This window comes from Artemia sp. Qi Xiang Cuo, chromosome 13 (assembly GCF_049724085.1).
Source record: "Artemia sp. Qi Xiang Cuo chromosome 13, ASM4972408v1, whole genome shotgun sequence".
In the NCBI taxonomy this organism is placed as follows: Eukaryota; Metazoa; Arthropoda; class Branchiopoda; order Anostraca; family Artemiidae; genus Artemia; species Artemia sp. Qi Xiang Cuo.
In genome coordinates, this window is record NC_142806.1 from 17,851,135 (window position 1) to 17,873,275 (window position 22,141).

At 34.5% G+C, this 22,141-nt stretch overlaps 1 protein-coding gene and 1 pseudogene across 2 annotated transcripts in view; both read left to right on the plus strand.

Moving 5' to 3' along the window:
• LOC148945031 (exportin-5-like) overlaps positions 1 to 22,141 on the plus strand; it is a 155,699-nt pseudogene that overhangs the window by 64,986 nt on the left and 68,572 nt on the right. The window lies entirely within an intron of this gene.
• Positions 6,147 to 8,815, plus strand: LOC148945033 (gelsolin-like protein 1). Its single transcript, XM_089099426.1, has 2 exons — positions 6,147 to 6,424; positions 8,710 to 8,815. The coding sequence occupies exons 1-2, from the start codon at positions 6,147 to 6,149 to the stop codon at positions 8,756 to 8,758; spliced, it is 327 nt and encodes a 108-aa protein (XP_088955552.1). The 3' UTR covers positions 8,759 to 8,815.

Genomic DNA, 22,141 nt, shown 5'->3' on the forward strand with positions numbered 1-22,141 from the left:
CTATATTCTTTTAACAAGAAAGTTAAAAAAATGAGGGGAGGAGGAGGTTGTCGAAGCTTGTTTTTTTATTGTTTTATTATCTTTTTTTTATTGATTTTTTTTTGCTCTTTTGAATTCCTAAAAAGCCTTCCTCGCATTAAAAACCGGTTTTTGATAACAATTTTAGAAAATACATTTTAAAGTTTTTTTTTTGGCTTACTTATAGAATATATGTCATGTAGGCTAAGGCTGAACTGCTGCTTTTTTTATTGCTTTTTGCTGCTCTTTTGGATATTATTCATTTTTTTCTTTTGAGGATTCATTCCAAATTATAAACTCATAAATACCTAATATCATCTAAATTATAAACTGCATATAAAAGGAGTAAATTTATCAAATTGAAAAATATATGATGAACACTTCACATGAGAACACTTCAATTACAATGAAACAAAAAACACTTAATGGTTTATTCGGTATGAAGAAAAATTAAGTGCCAGCAGTTTTTTTTGTAAAAAAAGAAAAGCTCATTTGTTCAAAAGCTGTAACTAAATAAAATAATATGTAGACTGAAGTAGCTCCAAGAAGATGTTGAGGTTTTCTTCCTAGTTCGTCACTTTTAATCCAAGCAAAATGTTAGGAGACTTAGTATCAGTTACAGAGTTTAAGCTTTGATTTTCAAATGCTCACAAAAATTATCAAATTTAAGACACTCCCAACAATAAGTCATCTGTGGTCAAAATACTCAAAGATCCCTTTTTGATCCCCACCCAAGCTCAAAGCTTCTGATATGGTCATATCAATGGAAATCTTCATTTCTTTTTAAAATAGCTTTCAAGCGTAGTTAGGGGTATTTAGCCTTTTTTGCTTTTGTTCAAAGCTTTGAAAAAAGTGTTCTGATATTCCAAATGTTACCTTTGCTATATTTGTGCATATTTTTGGTTATCATTTGTGGGGTGATCGAATTGTTTAAACCACTGTAGATACGTAAGAACGTTGCAACATCTAGTACCCTGAGGCTATAAGACTGATTTTCGAAAAAAGAGGGAAAGACCCCCTAAAAGTTATAGAACCTTAATGAAAATCTCAACATCATATTCAGCGTATTGGAGAACCCTACCATGGGCGCCCATATGGGGGGGGGCTCTTGCCCCCCCCCCTGGATGAATGATGCTGCCTTATTTTTATATTTTTGTTCTGAGATTTCTATTATATAGCATTAAAAGTAGCAATTAGACGAAGTTTGCCCCCCCCCCTGGAATTCAGCTTATGGGCGCCCATGAACCCTACTGTAGAGGTTTCAAGCTCCTATCTACAGAAATGTTAAATTTTCCATTTTTTGCCACAAGAAAGATCACGGATGCGTGTTTATTTGTTTTTTTTTTTGTTTTTTTTTCTTTTTCTCAGGGTTGATCGTATCGACCCAGTGGTCCTAGAATATAGTGGGAGGGCTCATTCGAACGGAAATTAAAAGTTTTAGTGCCCTTTTTAAGTGACAAAAAAAATGGAGGGCAGCTAGGCCCCCTCCCACGCTCATTTTTTTTCTCAAAATCATTCGATCATAATTTTGAGATAGCCATTTTGTTTAGCATAGTCGAAAATCTAATAAATCTGTCTTTTAGGATTACTTAATCCCCCACAGCTTCCAGAGAGAGGGCTGCAAGTTATAAACTTTGCCCATTCCTCACATATTGTATTGGTTGTTGGGAAGTATACAGACATTTTCAGGAAGGATTTTTTGGTGGGGGGGAGGGCTGTAGGAGAGGGTTACTTGGGAGAATATTTCCGTGGAGGATGTTCCAGATAAATTTATCTGGAAGGGAAAAAAACAGGGTTGCCCTGTTGGAACTAGTTGTAACCTTGTATATCCAAATAGTACAGGAAAAACAGGTTTTTCCCTTCCTGATAAATTTGTGATTGGCTAAAAAAAATATTTATGTGAATCTGTGTAAAACATTAATATATTCATCAGTTGTGTTTGATAAGTTGGAGGTATAGAAAGTGATATGGTAAGTGTCCCTTGAACTCGGCTGTTTCTGTACCTTGTTCTTCCCTGCTCAGCCTAGGTGAGTTGCCCAGGAGTTCTTTCAGTTCTTTGGCTTTGTAGGCTGCAATGCCTTGCTCATCTTTTGATGAATTGGCACCAAGTCAGTAGTTGATTACTTCGTCAACATCTCCGGCTTCTTGGCCCGTAGTAATTATAGTAAGTAGATATAGTAAGTATATTTTCTATACAGTCTTGTATTTCAATACTTTTGCTGATAAGGGCTTGGAACCTCTACAGTAGGGTTCTCTGATACACCAAATCTAATGGTTTGATTTTGATTAAAAGCAACCCGGCTCAATAGTAACCGAAACTCTAAAAAGAAATTTGATACCTATAGATGCAACAGAAGAATCAGATTTTTATGCTGATTTCAAATATGTAAGTTTCTTCAAGTTTAGTCGTAACCGTCAAAAATTACGCACCTGAGAAAATTTGCCTCATTTTCGAAAAAAAGGAGAAAAACCCCTAAAAGTCAGAGAAGTCATAGTGCTATTTTGGGGGTATTTCCCACCCTAGATTTAAAACTGCTGCTGTTCAATGTTAGTACATAAATAATCTCTTCGGATAGCTTTTCTGAAATGTTTAAATTTTCAAACAGTTCGTGGTAACGAACTGTAATAAGTAAGGAGCGACCAGGCTCAATGGTAACCGAAACTCTAGAAAACGGGTTTTTGATACCAATAGATACATCAAAAGAATCAGATTTCAATGCTGATTTCAAATATATAATTTTCATCAAGTTTAGTGCTACCCCTCAAAAGTTACGCGCCTGAGAAAATTTGGCTGATTTTCAAAAAAGGAGGAATGACCCCCTAAAAGCTATAGAACCTTAATGAAAATCACACCATCATATTCCGTGTATCATAGAACCCAACTGTAGAGGTTTCAAGCTCCTATCTACAAAAGCGTAGAATTTTGCATTTTTAGCCAGAAGAAAGATCACGGGTGCGTGTTTATTTGTTTTTTTGTTTTTTTTTTCCCCCAGGGGTGATCGTATCGACCCAGTGGTCCTCGAATATCGTGGGAGGGCTCACTGGAACAGAAATTAAAAGTTTTAGTGCCCTTTTTAAGTGACCAAAAAAAATGGAGGGCAACTAGGCCCCTCCCACGCTTATTTTTTCCCAAAGTCACCCGATCAAAATTTTGAGATATCCATTTTGTCAAGCATGGTCGAAAATATAATAACTATATCTTTTAGGATGACATAATCCCCCAAAGCCCCCAGGGGGAGAGCTGAAGATTATGAACTTTACCCAATGTTAACATATAGTATTGGTTATTGGGAAGTATACAGAAGTTCTCAGGAGGGTTTTTTTCTGGTAGTGGGAGGGAAGAGTGGGTCGGGGGTTATGTTGGAGGATCTGTCCATGAAGGAAGGTTTCATGGGGGAAGGGAAATTGCCATGAAGGGGGCGCCGGACTTGCCAGCATTATTTATTGGTTATTGGGAAGTATACAGACATTTTCAGGAAGGATTTTTTTCTGGAGGAGGGGGGGCTAGAAGAGGGGGTTACTCTGGAGAATATTTCCGTGGAGGATGTTTCTTTTGGGTAAGGGACATTTCTATGAAGGGAGCACCGGATTTCTAAGCATTATTTAAAAAACGATCAGAAATTAAATAAAAAAAAACAAGTTTTTTCAACTGAACGTACGAAGTAACATTAGAACTTAACACAAACAAAAATTATAACGTATGTGAGGGGGTTCTCCCCCAAGTCAATACCTCGATCTTTACGCTACAGTTTTTTTAGTGCTTTCAAAAGAGCTATCTATTCTAATTAAACGGCCTTTGTGATTCAGGGGTTTTTTAATAAAATTTTTTTTTAAATTGTAACGTAAAGAGGGTGTTTTTGATTAATGGGATAACCCCCTCATATACGTAATAACGTATACGTAATAAAAAAAAAACAATAAAAAAACAAGCGATACGGCTCAATTGTAATCGAAACTTTTAAAAACGGAATTTTGATGTCAATAAATGTATCAAAAGAATGTGTTTATAATGCTGATTCTAAATATATAAATTTTATTAAGTTTAGTATTACTCATCAAAGGCTACGAGCCTGAGAAAATTTACAAGATTTTTTCAAGGGGGGGAACATCCCCTACAAGTGAAAGAATTTTAATGAAAATAACACCGTCAGATTCAGCGTATCAGAAAACCCTATTACATAGGTTTCAAGCTCATATCTGCAAAAATCTGCAACTTTGTATTTTTTGCCAGAAGAAAAATATACGAATATAGAAGTTAGTTACGTAAGTTAATTTGTAAATACATCCATTTAGCCAAAGAAAAGTAAAATTTTTATGCAAATTTTGTTTACTTATTCAATGACGGTTAGCAAAAATAAAAGCTTTATTAACCAAAAAACGATCAGAAATTAAATAAAAAAAAACAAGTTTTTTAAACTGAAAGTAAGGAGCGACATTAACACTTAAAACGAAAAAAATAAACGAAAATTGTTTTAAAAAATAAAGTTGTGAGACAGAGTCAAACTTTAGCGTAAAGAGCGAGGCGTTGAGGATGGGACAGCCCCTTTCATATACGGAATAATTTCTGTTCGTTTTAAGTGTTAATGTTGCTCCTTACTTTCAGTTTAAAAAACTTTTTTTTTTTTATTTAATTTGTTATCAGAAATTATACGTTACTTACGTTTATTAATATTTTGTCCTTTCAGGCTTCAAAAAGGGCAGTTGACCCGGCATTCTGAGAAATCAAAGGGAAGAAAACATGCTTCCATGTGTGGCGCATTGAGGTTAATGTATTGAAAATTCTTATGACCCTTTGTTATTGGTTATTGGGAAGTATACAGACGTTTTCAGGGGGGCGTTTCTGGTAGGTGGGGGGGAGGGGGGTTCGAGGGTTATATGGGAGGATCTTTCCATGGGGGAAGGGACATTGCTATGAAGTGGGCGCCGGATTTCCCATCATTAATAAAGAAAAAGATCAGAATATTAAATAAAAAAAAGTTTTTCAACTGAAAGTAAGGAGCAACATCAAAACTTAAAACGAACAGAAAATATTACCTATATGATTGGATTCACCCTCTAGTCAATACCTCGCCCTTTAAGCCAAAGATTTTTTAGTACTTTCATAAGAGCTATTTATTCTTGTTAACGGCCTTTGTGATTAATGGGTCGATTTTAAAGAATTGGAACAAAATTCGAACTTTAGCTTAAAGAGCAAGGTATTGACTAGGGGGTGAACCACCTAATATACGTATTAAAAATCTATGAATATAAAAATGTTTTTCATGTTTCCTCTTTCCTTTTTTTTGTTTGTTTTGTAATTGCTTCATTAGGGATTCTTGTGTTTGTGCTTGTGCTTGTCTTTTACTTTTTTACACTGCTTCCTTCTTGTTTATTTGCCTTCCTTCCTTACTTCCTTCCCTACGAACCTGATTCCAGTTTTCACAAAGTGGAAATTTGCACTACTACTAACAATTCATTAAAGCAACAAGCTGCCTGAGGCCAACAGAGCTGTGCATGATGTCCCCCACCCCAACCTGGATAGAGCTTAAGTCTCTGCTCCCTCTTCTGAAAATTTCAATTCTCTTTAAATCCTATTCAATGATGCCTTCCCATGCATTCTGGTGGAGGGGTCCTGGATTTAGGAGGGGTCCAAAGAAAAATGGATTTTAGGCAATGTATCAATCTTCATCCTTACTACGTGGCTGAGCATCTTAGGTTTGGTTCCATTATAGCCCTGGAATGGCTATTTGGGGGGGGGGGATCTGCTATTTGGGAACCATTGGGGCCATGGCTATTTGGGCACCATTGGGGGGGGGAGGGGGTTTAAGGTCAATGGTAGATTTTTAGCACATGAGAAATGCTAACCCAGGGCATTTGTGACCTCTTTTATGCGCTAACTACCCAATATACCTGGTAAAATTTTATTCCCAAAACTATGACGCTGTTACTAAGTAACTGTTGCTTCCAGAACTCAAACAGATGTGGGTAGTGTGTGAGGCTCCCACTCTAGATCGTTATATTGCATAGGCTGCATAGAATGCATAGGTTGTATCAAGACATGACTAATTACGGAGAGAAAAGCCAAGACAGATAGTCCAAGTAAAATTTAGCTAATTTATGAGCTCAAAACTTTTTTTTTTCAACAGAGAATGGCTGTTGTACCAGTTTCAAGAAATGAACACGGGACATTTTACGATGGCGACTCTTACATTATATACAAGGCCTCAGAAGAGGGCCAAGAAGCCGGAGGTGTTGACGAAGTAATCCACTACTGGCTTGGTGCCAATTCATCAAAAGATGAGCAAGGCATCGCAGCCTACAAAGCCAAAGAACTGAAAGAACTCCTGGGCAACTCACCTAGGCTGAGCAGGGAAGAACAAGGTACAGAAACAGCCAAGTTCAAGAGACACTTCGGAACATCTATGAGGTAGGTAAAACAATAACGCGATTAATTGTTTTACGTCCAAACTCTTAGGGAACGTGACATTTGTCGGCACGTTATTTATACCCCTCCCCCAAACTCAAAACCCAAGCTGGTTAATATTGATGAAGTGTTTAACGTTGGTGTTTCTACCAAAGAGAACTCAATATATGGTCCAAGATACTTCCACCGTAGCACCAAATCACCAAAAATGTTTTTTTTAAAAATCTTGGGGGACCATCCGCTAAAATTTTGCACGAGTTGGGCTACCTTTTATAACTAGCAAGGAAAGAGGATGGAAATTTTAGTTTTAGTTTATTTTTTTTTTTGTCTAAGCTGAAGACGCCTTGTTTGATACGGGCGAAATATTTGTTTTTGTTTTTAGTTTTCATTTACTGGCCATAGACCCGTTTGTCGTATTTTTTTTTTTTCTCTCATGGCTGGCCAGTTTGGCTAAAATTTATGCACACCGGGCAAGTGCCAATCTACCCCCCCCCCCGCCTTTAAAACCGCTTCTTGCTTAAGGGGGGTTTAGAGAGTACAGCATGACTGTTTTTATGTAGTTTTCAACCATGTTATTTTTAAACTTCACTTTTATGACAAGAACACAAATTCGGTCACGTTAAATTTTGAGTAATCGTTTTAGAATAGACAATTCACTTGTTCATACTCTCATTTATAGTTGATTATAGTAATTATTTGTAATTTATGCTTGTTATAAATTTGAATATTGTCAACACCACAAGTCTGGAATCTACTGAGGAAGTAATAAAAATACTTAATTGAAAGTGACATACAGCACACTACTCAAGACAGAGAGTTCATCAGATAGATAAGTGTGATGAATGGTCAAAGTGTCCGAAACTCTTCTAATAACAACACTCACAAAGAAATTCCTCAATTCAACTACTTAAGACTACACAATTAAGAGATTACCGTAGCTTTTCATTACCGTAGTTTCAAATATCCTAATCTTAGTTTTATGATTTTTCTTTCTATTCGTTATTAACTGGCTCAGTTGTTTTACTTTTTACATTCTTCCCTGTGTTCACTATCTTTCCTAACAAAACGTACTAGATGACTGAAGCTAAGTGTTGCTTTTCTAGTATGAAAAATTTGGAATGGAACTTTCTGGCTTAAAGTCAAGTTGAACGACTTGCTTTTGGGCATGGCAGATTGAAATCGCAAAATACAAACGAGGGGACTTTTCAGTTCAAATTCAAGTCAAAAGTTGCTTCATGTCAATGTAAGAAAATATTTCAATTGAATTTGAGGCTAATTTGGCTTAATTTTGGCTTATGTTTCAGTTACTGAAACATCCTATTCTAGATTTAACAAATTGTCAGTATTTAATCTAAACAAAAGTCCTTCTTTTTCAAAGTAGGCTATCTTCAAATGCACTGCTAGAAAAAAAACACTTATGATTTCAAATTCTGGTCCGATAATTACATTAAGTCTGCCAAAAGCTGGTCAATAAAACAAAATATTATTGGTTATGAGGTCATTAAGCTAATTACGAAACTATAATCAAAGCTAATTCTTTTTGTTGAATCCTTAACTGCGAAACTGAGGCCAACACAGCTACGCACGCTCCTCCTCCATTCCAATCTATCCAAAGCCTCCCTTTTACCCCCGTCCATGAAGTTCCCATTTCCTTTAAATCTTTTTTTATGACGTCCTCCTACCCCAGACGAAGACGACCTCCTTTCCGTTTAGACCTAGACAGATGGCCGAAAAGAACAATCTTCGGCAATCTGGCATCCTTCATCCGCACAACGTGCCCTAGCCACCTCAACCTTTCTTTCATTATAGCCCTAGTTAGTGGTATTGAACCACATTTTTCATATAGCCTATTGTTTGAAATACGGTCAGTCCGTATTTCAAACAATCCTTTTATTCCTTTTAATACAATCCTTAAGCAGTTTCTCTGGAAATCATCTAGAAATCTTCATCCGCTTTTCGGAGCGCCCATGATTCAGAGCCATATTTGACCACTGAATCATCACTGAAGCTTCTAATATTTTAATCTTGGTTTGCAGACTTATCTTCTATTCTTCCACACTTTTTTTTAACTGTGAAAAAACACCTTGAGCCTTGGCTATTTACTTTCGAGATCTTCACTGCTCCATCCATCTTTACTAATAATACTACCAAGGTAAGTAATGCTGTAAGTCCAGAAGACTTTTTTCTCCCCATTTGATTATGTTGTATGTCTCCCATCTGTTATGTTGTTTGTGTATGTTTTGTTTTAATGTCTTCTAATCTCTAATTAATCCTGTAATTTTTTTTAGGGTCATCAAAGGTGGTGTCCCGTCAGGGTTCAACCAACGTATGAATTGAATACATCATTTTTGTACAGTAAGCCAAAGAATAAATAAAGTTTGGCCTTATTTTTAATTGTAAGTCAGTTCTAATTTAGGCAGAAGTTTATACTCAGGGAATAGTAATAAGTTCCAATATACTCCTTGATTATCCTTCAAGGTCTTAAGGCAGTCGAATGGACCATTTTTTTGGAGGGGGGGGGTCTTTAAGATCAATGGTAGATTTTTAGCACTTGAGAAATGCTATCCCAGGGCATTTGTGACCTCTTTTATGCGTTAACTACACAATATACCTTGTAAAGTTTTATTCCCAAAACTAAGACGATGTTACTAAGTAACTGTTGCTTCCACAACTCAAACAGATGCGGGTAGTGTGTTAAACATAATGAACAAATAGGAGGGTGGGCATGGAAGGGGGTTTAGTTGCCCTCCAATCACTTTCGACTATTAAAAAGGGCATTAAACGGGGTTACTTTGAACTAAAACTACCTTTTTTTCTCCCTTATTTCACAATAAATTTTTTAATGGTAACATAACAACCTAGAAACACATTTCCATATGTATTTCTGACCATTGAAGAGGGTGGATGTTATGGATTTTTTCTATCCCTTCCCACATGGCCATAATTTTATTTTGAAAATTGTGTTCAAAGTTACCCACACTTCGTCAAACTTTGAACGACGTTATTTTATTTTTTGTACTGTTCATGTAGTTTCCTAATTTGTTCAAAGTTGGCCATGCTTTCGGTAAATTTGAACAACCACTTATTTACACACTTTTTCCTCTAAGACTCAATGTAAAAAAAGGTTACTTATATTAAACAAAATTAAAAAAAAAATACAGAAAATTAGACTAAAATCAGGTCAAAAAACAGAACTTGCAGAAAAATCCCGGAAAACAGGGGCTAGAATTTGTGTTCTTTGCAAAGTTTTTTGTATGACTTTGTAACTTCACGGTGCCCTGTAATTTGGAAGGAGCCATGCCCTTTTAAACGAGTGGTCAAGCGAAAACATGTCTTTCTTCAACAACACTGACATCACCTTTCTTGAGTCAGTTTTAACTGAAGTCAGCATTGCTCAAACGTTCTATAAATTTGAACTTCACCATCTCTCATCTGGAAAGTTTTCTGTTTGCCCAATGTAGAAATCTTTCTCATAGAGCAAAGCATAGAAGTCAGACAGTTTAATTGCAAGACCTGAGTCCTTCTTACAAGTAGAATTGTCACCACCCTCATTTTCCCTGTTCTAGCGTTCATCCCGGGGGGGTGGGGCGAGGGTCAGTCTCAAAGACCTAATTTCCAGAATTTTCTACTACGTTGAACAAAATGGCTATCTGAAAGTTTTGACTGGATGTTTTTGGAGGAATGGTGGGCGTAAGAAGGGGGTTAGTCACCCTCCAATCACTTTCGACTATTACAAAGGGCACTAGTCCTTTCAATTTCGGATTGAATGAGCCCCTTTTCAAGTTTTACGACAACTCTATCTATAAAAACCTTATACGCTCCTAGGGCAGAACTCACAACCCTTGCCCTTGGGTCTCTCGGGGCTTTGTCATCCTTAAATACATAATTTCCCGAAATTTCAACTACGTTGAACAAAATGTCTATCTCTAAACTCTGATTGGATGTTTTTGGGGAAATGGTGGGCGTAAGAGGGGGGTTAATTATCCTACTCACTTTCGACTATTGAAAAGGGTACTAGTTCTTTGAATTTCCAATCAATTGAGCCTGTTTTGAAGTTTCTACAAAAACGCCTTCTATTAAAAACCTTTATGCCCCCAGGGCATAACTTAAAACCCTTGTCCTGAGGGCTGGGGGAGAGTGTCCTCCTAAAAAAAATATTTTCTATGTGGAAATCAATTACGCTGAACAAAATGTCAATCTCAAAATTTTGATTGGATGTTTTTGGGGAAATGATGGGCGTCGGGGGGCCAGTTGCCCTCCAATCATTTTCGACTGTTGAAAAGGGCACTATCCACTCCAATTTCCAATCGAATGAGTCCTTTTCGAAGTTTTTACGACAACTCCTTCGATACGAAGTGCCCGGGTGGAGAAAAAACACATTGTGGCCACATCGTTCTTTACTTAGGCAGCTCTGGCGCGCTGGCTATGATTCTCGCAGGATGGTTAATGTGCCATATTTTCTAAAGAGCTACGAAGAACTAGTAATCAAACATATGTAAGTACCAGTTGATTCATTTTGTAGTATGAACCTTTTAAAGACCTTAGACTAATTATAGGTTTGTGCGCTTTTAGGGGGCTTAGATCCGAATTCCCATACTTCTCTTAGGAAGTTGTTCAGACGAATTAAATAGATTTAGACTGATAAACAAAGCAACACGGGCAACGGAGGAGAGGGCAAATACACATTTTGTGGTAAAGTTTATTTAATGGTTTTTCTTTCTTTTTTAATTCTATTCACATAGAGACTTTCAAATTAAAACACACTGAATGTGCCTTATTAAGAAGCATGTGACTTATGACCCTTCAATTTTCATCGTACTTGGTCCCTAGTATAAAAAATGTTTAGAAATGTAGGATAAATCAAGGAAGATACAATTTTTTTGTCACATGGAGACGGGCAGGGGATTGTTGGCCCCTCAACAAATAGCGCAGTTTCTAGGTGTACAACTATAACTCATTCTATTCTGTAGCGTGAATCTTAAGAAAACTCGTCTTTGATCTATGACCTTCTACTTAGTCACTGGATGATCCGGGGATGCCTCCCCAAAAAATTATTTCTGGTGCCAATTTGGTCAATATTGGCACCCTTGTTACATCCCCCTCCAATATTTTGCTCTAGATCCGCCCCTGTGCTTAGTGATATTTCTGCAAACAGAAACCCCACTATTGTACTGGCAAATGAAATACTTAATCACGATTTATGCAATGTAGTTTTTTTCTTTTGCTTTATATACTTTATTGCATAATTGTACATAACATTTTACCTGGAGATGCATATGTCTCGCTTATGTCTCGTTTTTACGCTAAAGTTTGACTGTGTCTCAAAACTTTATTTTTTTAAACTATAAAAAACTCTAGCGTAAAGAGCGAGGTGTTGATGAGGGGACAGCTCCTTTCATATACGGAATAATTTCTGTTCGTTTTAAGTTTTAATGTCGCTCCATACTTTCAGTTTAAAAACTTGTATTTTTTATATTTAATTACAAAGAGAAGTGACAGAATAGATAGGAAATATATAATTTGAGCTATATGAGTAGTAATCAATGTTATACTTCTGATGCCCCAATAGCAATTCCTATGTTATTTGCATGCCCCAATAGCAATTCCTGTTATTTGAACAGCCATATTGAATTCCGATGCCCCTATAGCAAGAAACAGGTTTCTGGTGGGTATAGTCTGGTTTGGTGGGTATATTATGGATTTGTGGGAATTGTCTGTTTTTTTGCGTATAGTCTGGTTTGGTGAGTATAGTCTGGTTCGGTTTTTCAAAGAGAGTGAGATTGACAATTTTGCAAAAAGGTATAAGGAATTCGCAAATTGGACACTATGAACGATATTAATTAATGTTTTGAATAATAGGAGTGTGAATGATTCTAATTAGTGATTGGATTGTATGAAGGTGGAGAAAAAAAAGGATTAAACTGATTAACAGTTAAGGTAACCCCGAAGGGGTTGTTAACTCAGGTAATTTGTTATAAATTTGAAACAACATCAGTCTATGAAAGTGGTTAACGACGATAGAATGACATTGTTAGTTGACCTAGCTTTACCTCTCCGATGTGGTCTGTATAATACACATGTGATGTTTAGACAGTGTTGTCAATTTAAAATAGTTTAACTTTCCCTCCTTCCCCCATTTCTGAGGGCAGGGGAGGGGGGGGGTCAATTTTGGAGGTAAAACCAAAAATACTAAGAATCGAAAATAAAAGGGATCTGCCTCAAGGGGAAGGCTCAGAGGCCCATCGTTCCCCCATTTCTGAGGGCAGGGGAGGGGGAGGGGTCAATTTTGGGGGGAAAATCAAAAATGCTCAGAATCGAAAATAAATGGGATCTGCCTCATGGGGAAGGCTCAGTGGCCCCTCCTTCCCCCATTTCTGTGGGCAGGGGGGAGAGGAGGGGCTCAATTTTGGAGGGAAAACCAACACTGCTCAGAATCGAAAATAAACGGGCTCTGCCTCAAGGGGAAGGCTCAGCGGCCCTTCGTTCACCCATTTCTGAGGGCAGGAGAGGGGGGGTAAATTTTGGAGGGAAAACAAAAAAAAAACAGAAACGAAAATAAAGGGGATCTGCCACAAGGGGAAGGCTCAGAGGCCCTTCGTTCCCCCATTTCTGAGGGCAGGGGAGGGGGTGGAGTCAATTATGGAGGGAAAACCAAAAATACTCAGAATCGAAAATAATTGGGATCGGACTCAAAGGGAAGGCTCAGAGCCCCTTCGTTCCCCCAAATCTGAGGGCAGGGGAGGGGGGGGTAAATTTTGGAGGGAAAACCAAACATACTCAAAATCGAAAATAAATGGGATCTGCCTCAAGGGCAAGGCTCAGAGGCCCTTCGTTCCCCCACTTATGAGGGCAGGGGAGGGGAGGGGGGGTCAAATTTTGCGGGAAAACCAAAAATACTCAGAATCGAAAATACATGGGATCTCCCTCCATGGGAAGGCTCAGAGGCCCTTCGTTCCCCCATTTCTGAGGGCAGGGGCGGGGGGTCAATTTTGAAGGGAAAATCAAAAATGCTCAGAATCGAAAATAAATGGGATCTGCCTCAGGGGCAAGGCTCAGAGATACAATTCTCTGGTTCAAATGTGAAACTTAAGTCTATTTTGGATCTAAAAATATAACTTTTTCCGTAAAATCTGAGCTAATAAGGGTTTTTGACCGTAAACTCTAGTTTCTTGTATGAAAATTATGGAAAATACAATTATCTAGTTCAAATGTGGAACTTAAGTCCAGTTTTGGATACTCATAATCATAAGGACTGATGGTTCTAATTCAATATTTTTTTCATAAAAACAAACTATTTTTTCTTTAAACTTCGAAATTATTCAACTTTATTTATTTTTTTATTTTTTTTGTACGTATCTTAAAATGACAAAATATACTTACAGCTTTAACAATTGTACTGTTTGATGGCTCAGAGACGCGATGTAGCTTACCAGTTGTTCTTGTATGTTCGGTTATCTACACTACCTAGTCTGCTGCATGTATTAAATCAGTATTTCTTACGTATTGGAACAATAAAAAAAAGAGCCATATCTTAAAAAAAAAAGTGGAGATGGAGCATTTGAATAAAGTGTGTTCACATAACAAGGTTTTTTTAGCATTGAATGCCGACAAGGAGAAGTATTTGAACTATGAAACAAGTACAAGTGGTAGCACTATTGGAAATGTATGCATGCATTGTCATGACAGTAAAGAATTAAATTTCTTTGGAATACCGAAAAAATTCAACTCTTATGTTGGTGGTTATGCGAGATTGAGATCTCCAGAGATGATTGTACTCAAAGAGAATGCCAACATAAAAATAATCGTTGATGATAGAGGACAACTCCTTGCTACTGTTGCAAGTAACACATTACCTACTGATATATCCAATCGTCAGCTTTCGGGTATTAGCATTCAACGGAAGGTCAATAAAAGAAAGGCCTACTCTTCTACTAATATCGTAAACCATATCTTGTCGACGTGCCGAAACTGTTACCTGTGTAAAAATAATGTGATGATAGACAGTGAAATTGCCAGAAAAATAAAAAGGGCACTGTCAGAAAATATCACTATGGAATTTAAACATGAATCGATGAAAAACAAAGCACCAGCAAACGTTACTACCATTGATCAAATAGTCAATGAACAAAAAAATAACAAAGACGAAAAGCATGTTGAGCCTGTTGATGAGACACCAGTAAAAATTGTGTATGACTCAAAATGGAATAATGATTATTCTACTGATTACGAACTAAGAGAAGACAATAGCTACAATATCAAGAGAGAACATGGTGAAATATTTTATGGAACAGATTCAAAATGTCCAAAGTTAATCATTTATATTAATAATGTATCATAACATATTTTTGTATTAATATTCTACATAGTATTATTTCATTAAAAATATTACATTGTTATGTGTTTATTATTTTTAGAGTAAGCTAAGCTAGCATATCAAACGCTTAGAATCTCTATTAAAACATTGGAGATGTAAGAAAAGGAATTTGCATACATCTATTGTCAGACACATGGGATAATATTGACAAAATCTAGGTATCAGAATGAATAAATTCATTATCAACATCCTTTATCGGATAGGTCGGATAAAATTGATAAAATATAAGTGTCAGAGTGGATAATTTTTTTTTATCAACATCCTTTGTCAGATACATCAAATAAAATTGACAAAATCTAAATTTCAGAATGAATAAATGCTTTAACAACATTGTTTATCGGATATGTCGGATAAAATTGACATGATCTAAGTATCAGAGTGACTAAATTCTATATCAACATCCTTTTCTCAAATAGATAGGATAAAATTGACAAATTTTAAGTAATAGAGTGAATAAATTTTTTTTTATCAACATCCTTTGGCAGATACATCGGATAAAATTGACAAAATCTAAATTTCAGAATGAATAAATTCATTATCAACATCCTATTTCGGATATGTCGGATAAAATTGACAAAATCTAAGTATCAGAGTGAATATTTTTTTTTAACAACATCCTTTGCCAGATACATCGAATAAAATTGATAAAATATAAGTGCCAGAGTGAATAATTTTTTTTAATATCAACATCCTTTGTCAGATACATCAAATAAAATCGATAAAATCTAAATTTCAGAATAAATAAATGCTTTAACAACATCATTTATTGGAAATGTCGGATAAAATTGACAAAATCTAAGTGTCAGAGTGAATAAATTTTTTTTTATCAACATCCTCTTATTGGATACATAGGATAAAATTGACAAAATCTGAATTTCAGAATAAATAAATTAATTATCAACATCATTTGTCGGATATGTTGGATAAAATTGACAAAATCTAAATTTCAGAATGAATAAATGCTATAACAATATCCTTAATCGGATATGTCAGATAAAATTGACAAAATCTAAGTATCAGAGTGACTAAATTCTATATCAACATCCTTTTCTCAGACACAGAGGATAAAATTGACAAATTCTAAGTGTCAGTGTGAATACATTTTTTTTATCAACATCCTTTGTCAGATACATCAAATAAAATTGACAAAATCTAAATTTCAGAGTGAATAAATTCATTATCAACATCCTTTATCGGATATTTTGGATAAAATTGACAAAATCTAAGTGTCAGAGTGAATAATTTTTTTTTATCAACATCTTTTGTCAGATACATCAAATAAAATTGACAAAATCTAAATTTCAGAATGAATAAATGCTTTAACAACATCCTTTTTAGGATATGTCGGATAATATTGAAATAATCTAAGTATCACAGTGACTAAATTCTATATCAACATCCTTTTCTCTGATATATAGGATAAAATTGACAAAATCTAAGTGTTAGAGTGAATAAATTTTTTTTATCAACATCCTTTGGCAGATACATCGGATAAAATTGACAAAATCTAAATTTCAGAATGAATAAATTCATTATCAACATCTTTTGTCGGATATGTCGGATAAAATTTACAAAATCTAAGTATCAGAGTGAATATTTTTTTTAACAACATCCTTTGTCAGATAAATCAAATAAAATTGACAAATTCTAAGTGTCAGTGTGAATACATTTTTTTATCAACATCCTTTGTCAGATACATCAAATAAAATTGACAAAATCTAAATTTCAGAGTCAATAAATTCATTATCAACATCCTTTATCGGATATGTTGGATAAAATTGACAAAAATCTAAGTGTTAGAGTGAATAATTTTTTTTATCAGAATCCTTTGTCAGGAAAATCAAATAAAATTGACAAAATCGAAATTTAAGAGTGAATGAACACTTTAGCAGCATCCTTTATAAGATATTATAGATATAATTGACAAAATATATGCACCAGTGGGACTAAATTCTATATCCACATCCTTTTCTCAGATACATAGGATAAAATTGACAAATTCTAAGTGGTAGAGTGAATAAATTTTTTTATCAACATCCTTTGGCATATACATCGGATAAAATTGAAAAAATCTAAATTTCAGAATGAATAAATTCATTATCAACATCCTTTGTCGGATATGTCTGATAAAATTGACAAAATCTAAGTATCAGAGTGAATATTTTTTTGTTAACAACATCCTTTGTCAGATAAATCAAATAAAATTGACAAAATCTAAATTTCAGAAAGAATAACTGCTTTAACAACATCCTTTATCGGATATGTCGGATAAAATTGACATAATTTAAATTTCAGAATAAATAAATGCTTTAACAACATCTTTTAAATGTGTTCGTAATGAGTTTATGACGCTGAAGATTCTACCGGTATCGGGTCTTTTTAAATTTTATAAAACACAGTTCATGTTTAAGTATCTTTATGGTAGTGTTCCTGTTTGTTTTAAGGGAATGTTTGTGAGTGGGGGTGATGTTCATGAGCATGGAACTAGAAATTTGGATGAATTTCGAAGACCGATTCCGCAAGCGACAAGATCATTTTTTTCTATCCGTCATGCCGGTCCGAGTGCTTGGAATAGTTTACCAGTGGAACTTAATTGTGTGGATGACCTGCTGCTGTTCCGTAGTTTATTGAGATAGTATTGTTTAGTAATTTATTATTTTTAATGAATTGGCTAAAAAGGGGGGGGGGGGGGTACTTTATGAGTTTAAATGGGCAAAGTAAATTAGGTTATTATTAGTTTTTTAGTTGGAGGGAAGAAATGTAATTTTTATTAAAATTAATTGAAAATAGTTATTATTTTGGATCTTATTTTTTTATTATGATTTTTTATGCGTCTAGAAGGGATTACCCCCGCACAAGCTTGCTTCTGGGGTTATTTTGTTTTTTTGTTTTTATGTATATTTTAAAATAAATCCCAGTTATAAATTGAAAAATTGAATTGAATTTTATCGGATACGTCGGATAAAATTGACAAAATCTAAGTGTCAGAGTGAATAAATTTTTTTTTATCAACATCCTTTGGCAGATACATCGGAAAAAATTGACAAAATCTAAATTTCAGAATGAATAAATTCATTATCAACATCCTTTGTCGGATGTGTCAAAATCCTTTGTCGGAGAGTGGCGCGCCACTCTAAGTGAACATAGATCAACCCAACTTTTTGGATATCTCTCTCACTATGACTCTGTTTGTGTGTCGTGTCTGTGCGTGTGTCGTCTCAATGTGTGTGTCATCTCTGTGGATGTGTCGTCTCTGTTTTTGTGTCTTCTCTGTATGTTTATCGTCTCTCTGTGTGTGTCGTCTTCTCTGTGTTTGTTGTCTTTGTGTGTGTGTGGGTGTGTGTGGGTGTGTGTGTGTCGTCTCTATGTGAGTGTGTCGTCTCTATTTTTGTGTCTTCTCTGTATGTTTGTCGTCTCTATGTGTGTGTCGTCTCTGTGTATGTGTCGTGTCTGTGTGTGTTTCGTCTCTTTGTGTGTCGTCTCTGTGTCTGTGTTATCTCTATGTGTGTGTGTCGTCTCTCTGTGTTTGTCCTCTCTTTGTGTTTGTCCTCTCTGTGTGTGAGTCGTCTCTTTGTGTCTGTCGTCTCTGTGTGTTTGTCCTCTCTGTGCGTGAGTTGGCTCTGTGTGTGCGTGTCGTCTCTGTGCGTGTCTCGTCTCTTTGTGTGTTTCGTATCTATGTGTGTGTGTGTGTGTGTGTGTGTGTGTGTCGTCTCTTTGTGTGTGTGTTGTCTCTGTGTGTTTTTCGTCTCTCTGTGTGTGCGTGTGTGTGTGTCGTCTCTCTATGTGTCTCGTCTCTGTGTGTCGAGCTCATAGCTTTTGACTGACAACTTCTCTGTGTTTGTTCTCTTTGTTTGTGTGTGTGTGTGTGTGTGTGTGTGTGTGTGTGTGTGTGTGTGTGTGTGTGTGTGTCGTCTCTATGTGAGTGTGTCGTCTCTGTTTTTGTATCTTCTCTGTATGTTTGTCGTCTCTATGTGTGTGCCGTCTCTGTGTCTGTGTCGTCTCTGTGTGTGTTTCGTCTCTGTGTGTGTCGTCTCTGTGTCCGTGTTGTCTCTATGTGTGTTAGTCGTCTCTTTGTGTCTATCGTCTCTGTGTGTTTGTCCTCTCTGTGCGTGAGTTGGCTCTATTCATTCTAACTCTTAGAATTTGTAAATTTTATCCTATGTATTCGAGAAAAGGATGTCGATATAGAATTTAGTCACTCTGATACTTATATTTTGTCAATTTTATCCGACATATCCGATGAAGGATAATTTTATAGAAATTATTTATTCTGAAAGCTATATTCTGTCAATTTTATAAGACATATACGACAAAGGATGTTGATAATGAATTTATTCACTCTGATAGTTAGATTTTGTCAGTTTTACCCGATGTATCTGGAAAAGGATGTTGAAAAAAAAAATTTATTCACTCTAACACTTAGAATTTGTCAATTTTATCCTATGTATCCGAGAAAAGGATGTTGATATAAAATTTAGTCACTCTGATACTTAGATTTTGTCAATTTTATCCGACATATCCGATAAAGGATATTGTTATAGCATTTATTCATTCTGAAATTTAGATTTTGTCAATTTTATCTGACATATCCGACAAAGGATGTTGATAATGAATTTATTCATTCTGAAATTCAGATTTCGTCAATTTTATCCTATGTATCCGAGAAAAGGATGTTCATAAAAAAACTTTATTCCCTCTAATACTTAGATTCTGTCAATTTTATCCTATGTATCCGAGAAAAGGTTGTTGATATAGAATTTAGTCACTCTGATACTTAGATTTTGTCAATTTTATCTGCCGTATCCGATAAAGGATGTTGTTAAAGCATTTATTTATTCTGAAATTTAGATTTTTTCAATTTTATTTGATGTATCTGACAAAGGATGTTGATAAAAAAAAAATTATTCACTCTGGCACTTATATTTTATTAATTTTATTCGATTTATCTGGCAAAGGATGTTGTTAAAAAAAATATTCACTCTGATACTTAGATTTTGTCAATTTTATCTGACATATCCGACAAAGGATGTTGATAATGAATTAATTCATTCTGAAATTAATATTTTGTCAATTTTTTCCGATGTATCTACCAAAGGATGTTGATAAAAACAAATTATTCACTCTAACACTTACAATTTGTCAATTGTATCCAATGTATCTGAGACAAGGATGTTGATATAGAATTTAGTCACTTTGATACTTAGATTTTGTCAATTTTATCTGACATATCCGATAAGTATCCAAGAAAAGGATGTTGATGAAAAAAATTTATTCACTCTGTCACTTAGATTTTGTCAATTTTATCCGGCATATCCGATAAAGGATGTTGTTAAAGCATTTATTTATATTGAAATTTAGATTTTGTCAATTTTATTTGATGTATCTGACAAAGGATGTTGATAATAAAAAAATTATTCACTCTGGCACTTATATTTTATCAATTTTATTCGATGTATCTGGCAAAGGATATTGTTATAGCATTTATTCATTCTGAAATTTAGATTTTGTCAATTTTATCTGACGTATCTGACAAAGAATGTTGATAATGAATTTATTAATTCTGAAATTTATATTTTGTCAATTTTATCCGATGTATTTGCCAAAGGATGTTGATAAAAAAAAAATTAGTCACTCTTATACTTATATCTTTTCAATTTTATCCGACATATCCGATTAAGTATGTTGTTAAAGCATTTATTTATTCTGAAATTTAGATTTTGCCAATTTTATTCGATGTATCTGACAAAAGCTGTTGTTAAAAAAAAATATTCACTCTGATACTTAGATTTTGTCAATTTTATCCGACATATACGACAAAGGATGTTGATAATGAATTTATTCATTCTGAAATTTAGATTTTGTCAATTTTATCCGATGTATTTGCCAAAGGATGTTGATAAAAAAATTTATTCACTCTAACACTTAGAATTTGTCAATTTTGTCCTATATATCTTAGAAAAGGATGTTGATATAGAATTTAGTCACTCTGATACTTATATTATGTCAATTTTATCCGACATATCCGATAAAGGATGTTGTTAAAGCATTTATTCATTCTGAAATTTAGATTTTGTCAATTTTATTTGATGTATCTGACAAAGGATGTTGATAAAAAAAAATTATTCACTCTGACACTTATATTTTTGTCAATTTTATCCAACATATCCGATAAAGGATGTTGATAATGAATTTATTCACTCTGAAATTTAGATTTTGTCAATTTTATTTGATGTATCTGACAAAGGATGTTGATAAAAAAAATGTATTCACACTTACACTTAGAATTTGTCAATTTTATTTGATTTATCTGACAAAGGATTTGTTAAAAAAAAATATTCACTCTGATACTTAGATTTTGTAAATTTTATCCGACATATCCGACAAAAGATGTTGATAATGAATTTATTCATTCTGAAATTTAGATTTTGTCAATTTTATCCGATGTATCTGCCAAAGGATGTTTATAAAAAAAATTTATTCACTCTAGTACTTAGATTTTGTCAATTTTATCCTATGTATCTGAGAAAAGGATGTTGATATAGAATTTAGTCACTCTGATACTTAGATTACGTCAATTTTATCCGACATATTCGATAAAGGATGTTGTTAAAGCATTTATTCATTCTTAAATTTAGATTTTGTCAATTTTATTTGATGTATCTGACATAGGATGTTGATAAAAAAAATTATTCACTCTGACACTTATATTCTGTCAATTTCATACGACAAATCCGACAAAGAATGTTGATAATGAATTTATTTACTCTGAAATTTAGATTTTGTCAATTTTATTTGATGTATCTGAAAAAGGATGTTGATAAAAAATGTATTCACACTGACACTTAGAATTTGTCAATTTTATCCTCTGTGTCTGAGAGAAGGATGTTGATATAGAATTTAGTCACTCTGATACTTAGATTTTGTCAATTTTATCCGACATATCCGATTAAGGATATGGTTATAGCATTTATTCATTCTGAAATTTAGATTTTGTCAATTTTATCCGACATATCCGACAGAGGATGTTGATAATGATTTTATTAATTCTGAAATTCAGATTTTGTCAATTTTATCCTATGTATCCGAGAAAAGGATGTTGATAAAAAAAATTATTCACTCTGACACTTAGATTTTGTCAATTTTATCCGACATATCCGATAAAGGATGTTGTTAAAGTATTTATTTATTCTGAAATTTAGATTTTGTCGATTTTATTTGATGTATCTGACAAAGGGTGTTGATAGTAAAAAAACATTATTCACTCTGGCACTTATATTTTATCAATTTTATTCGATGTATCTGGCAAAGGATGTTGTTAAAATAAAATTATTCACTCTGATACTTAG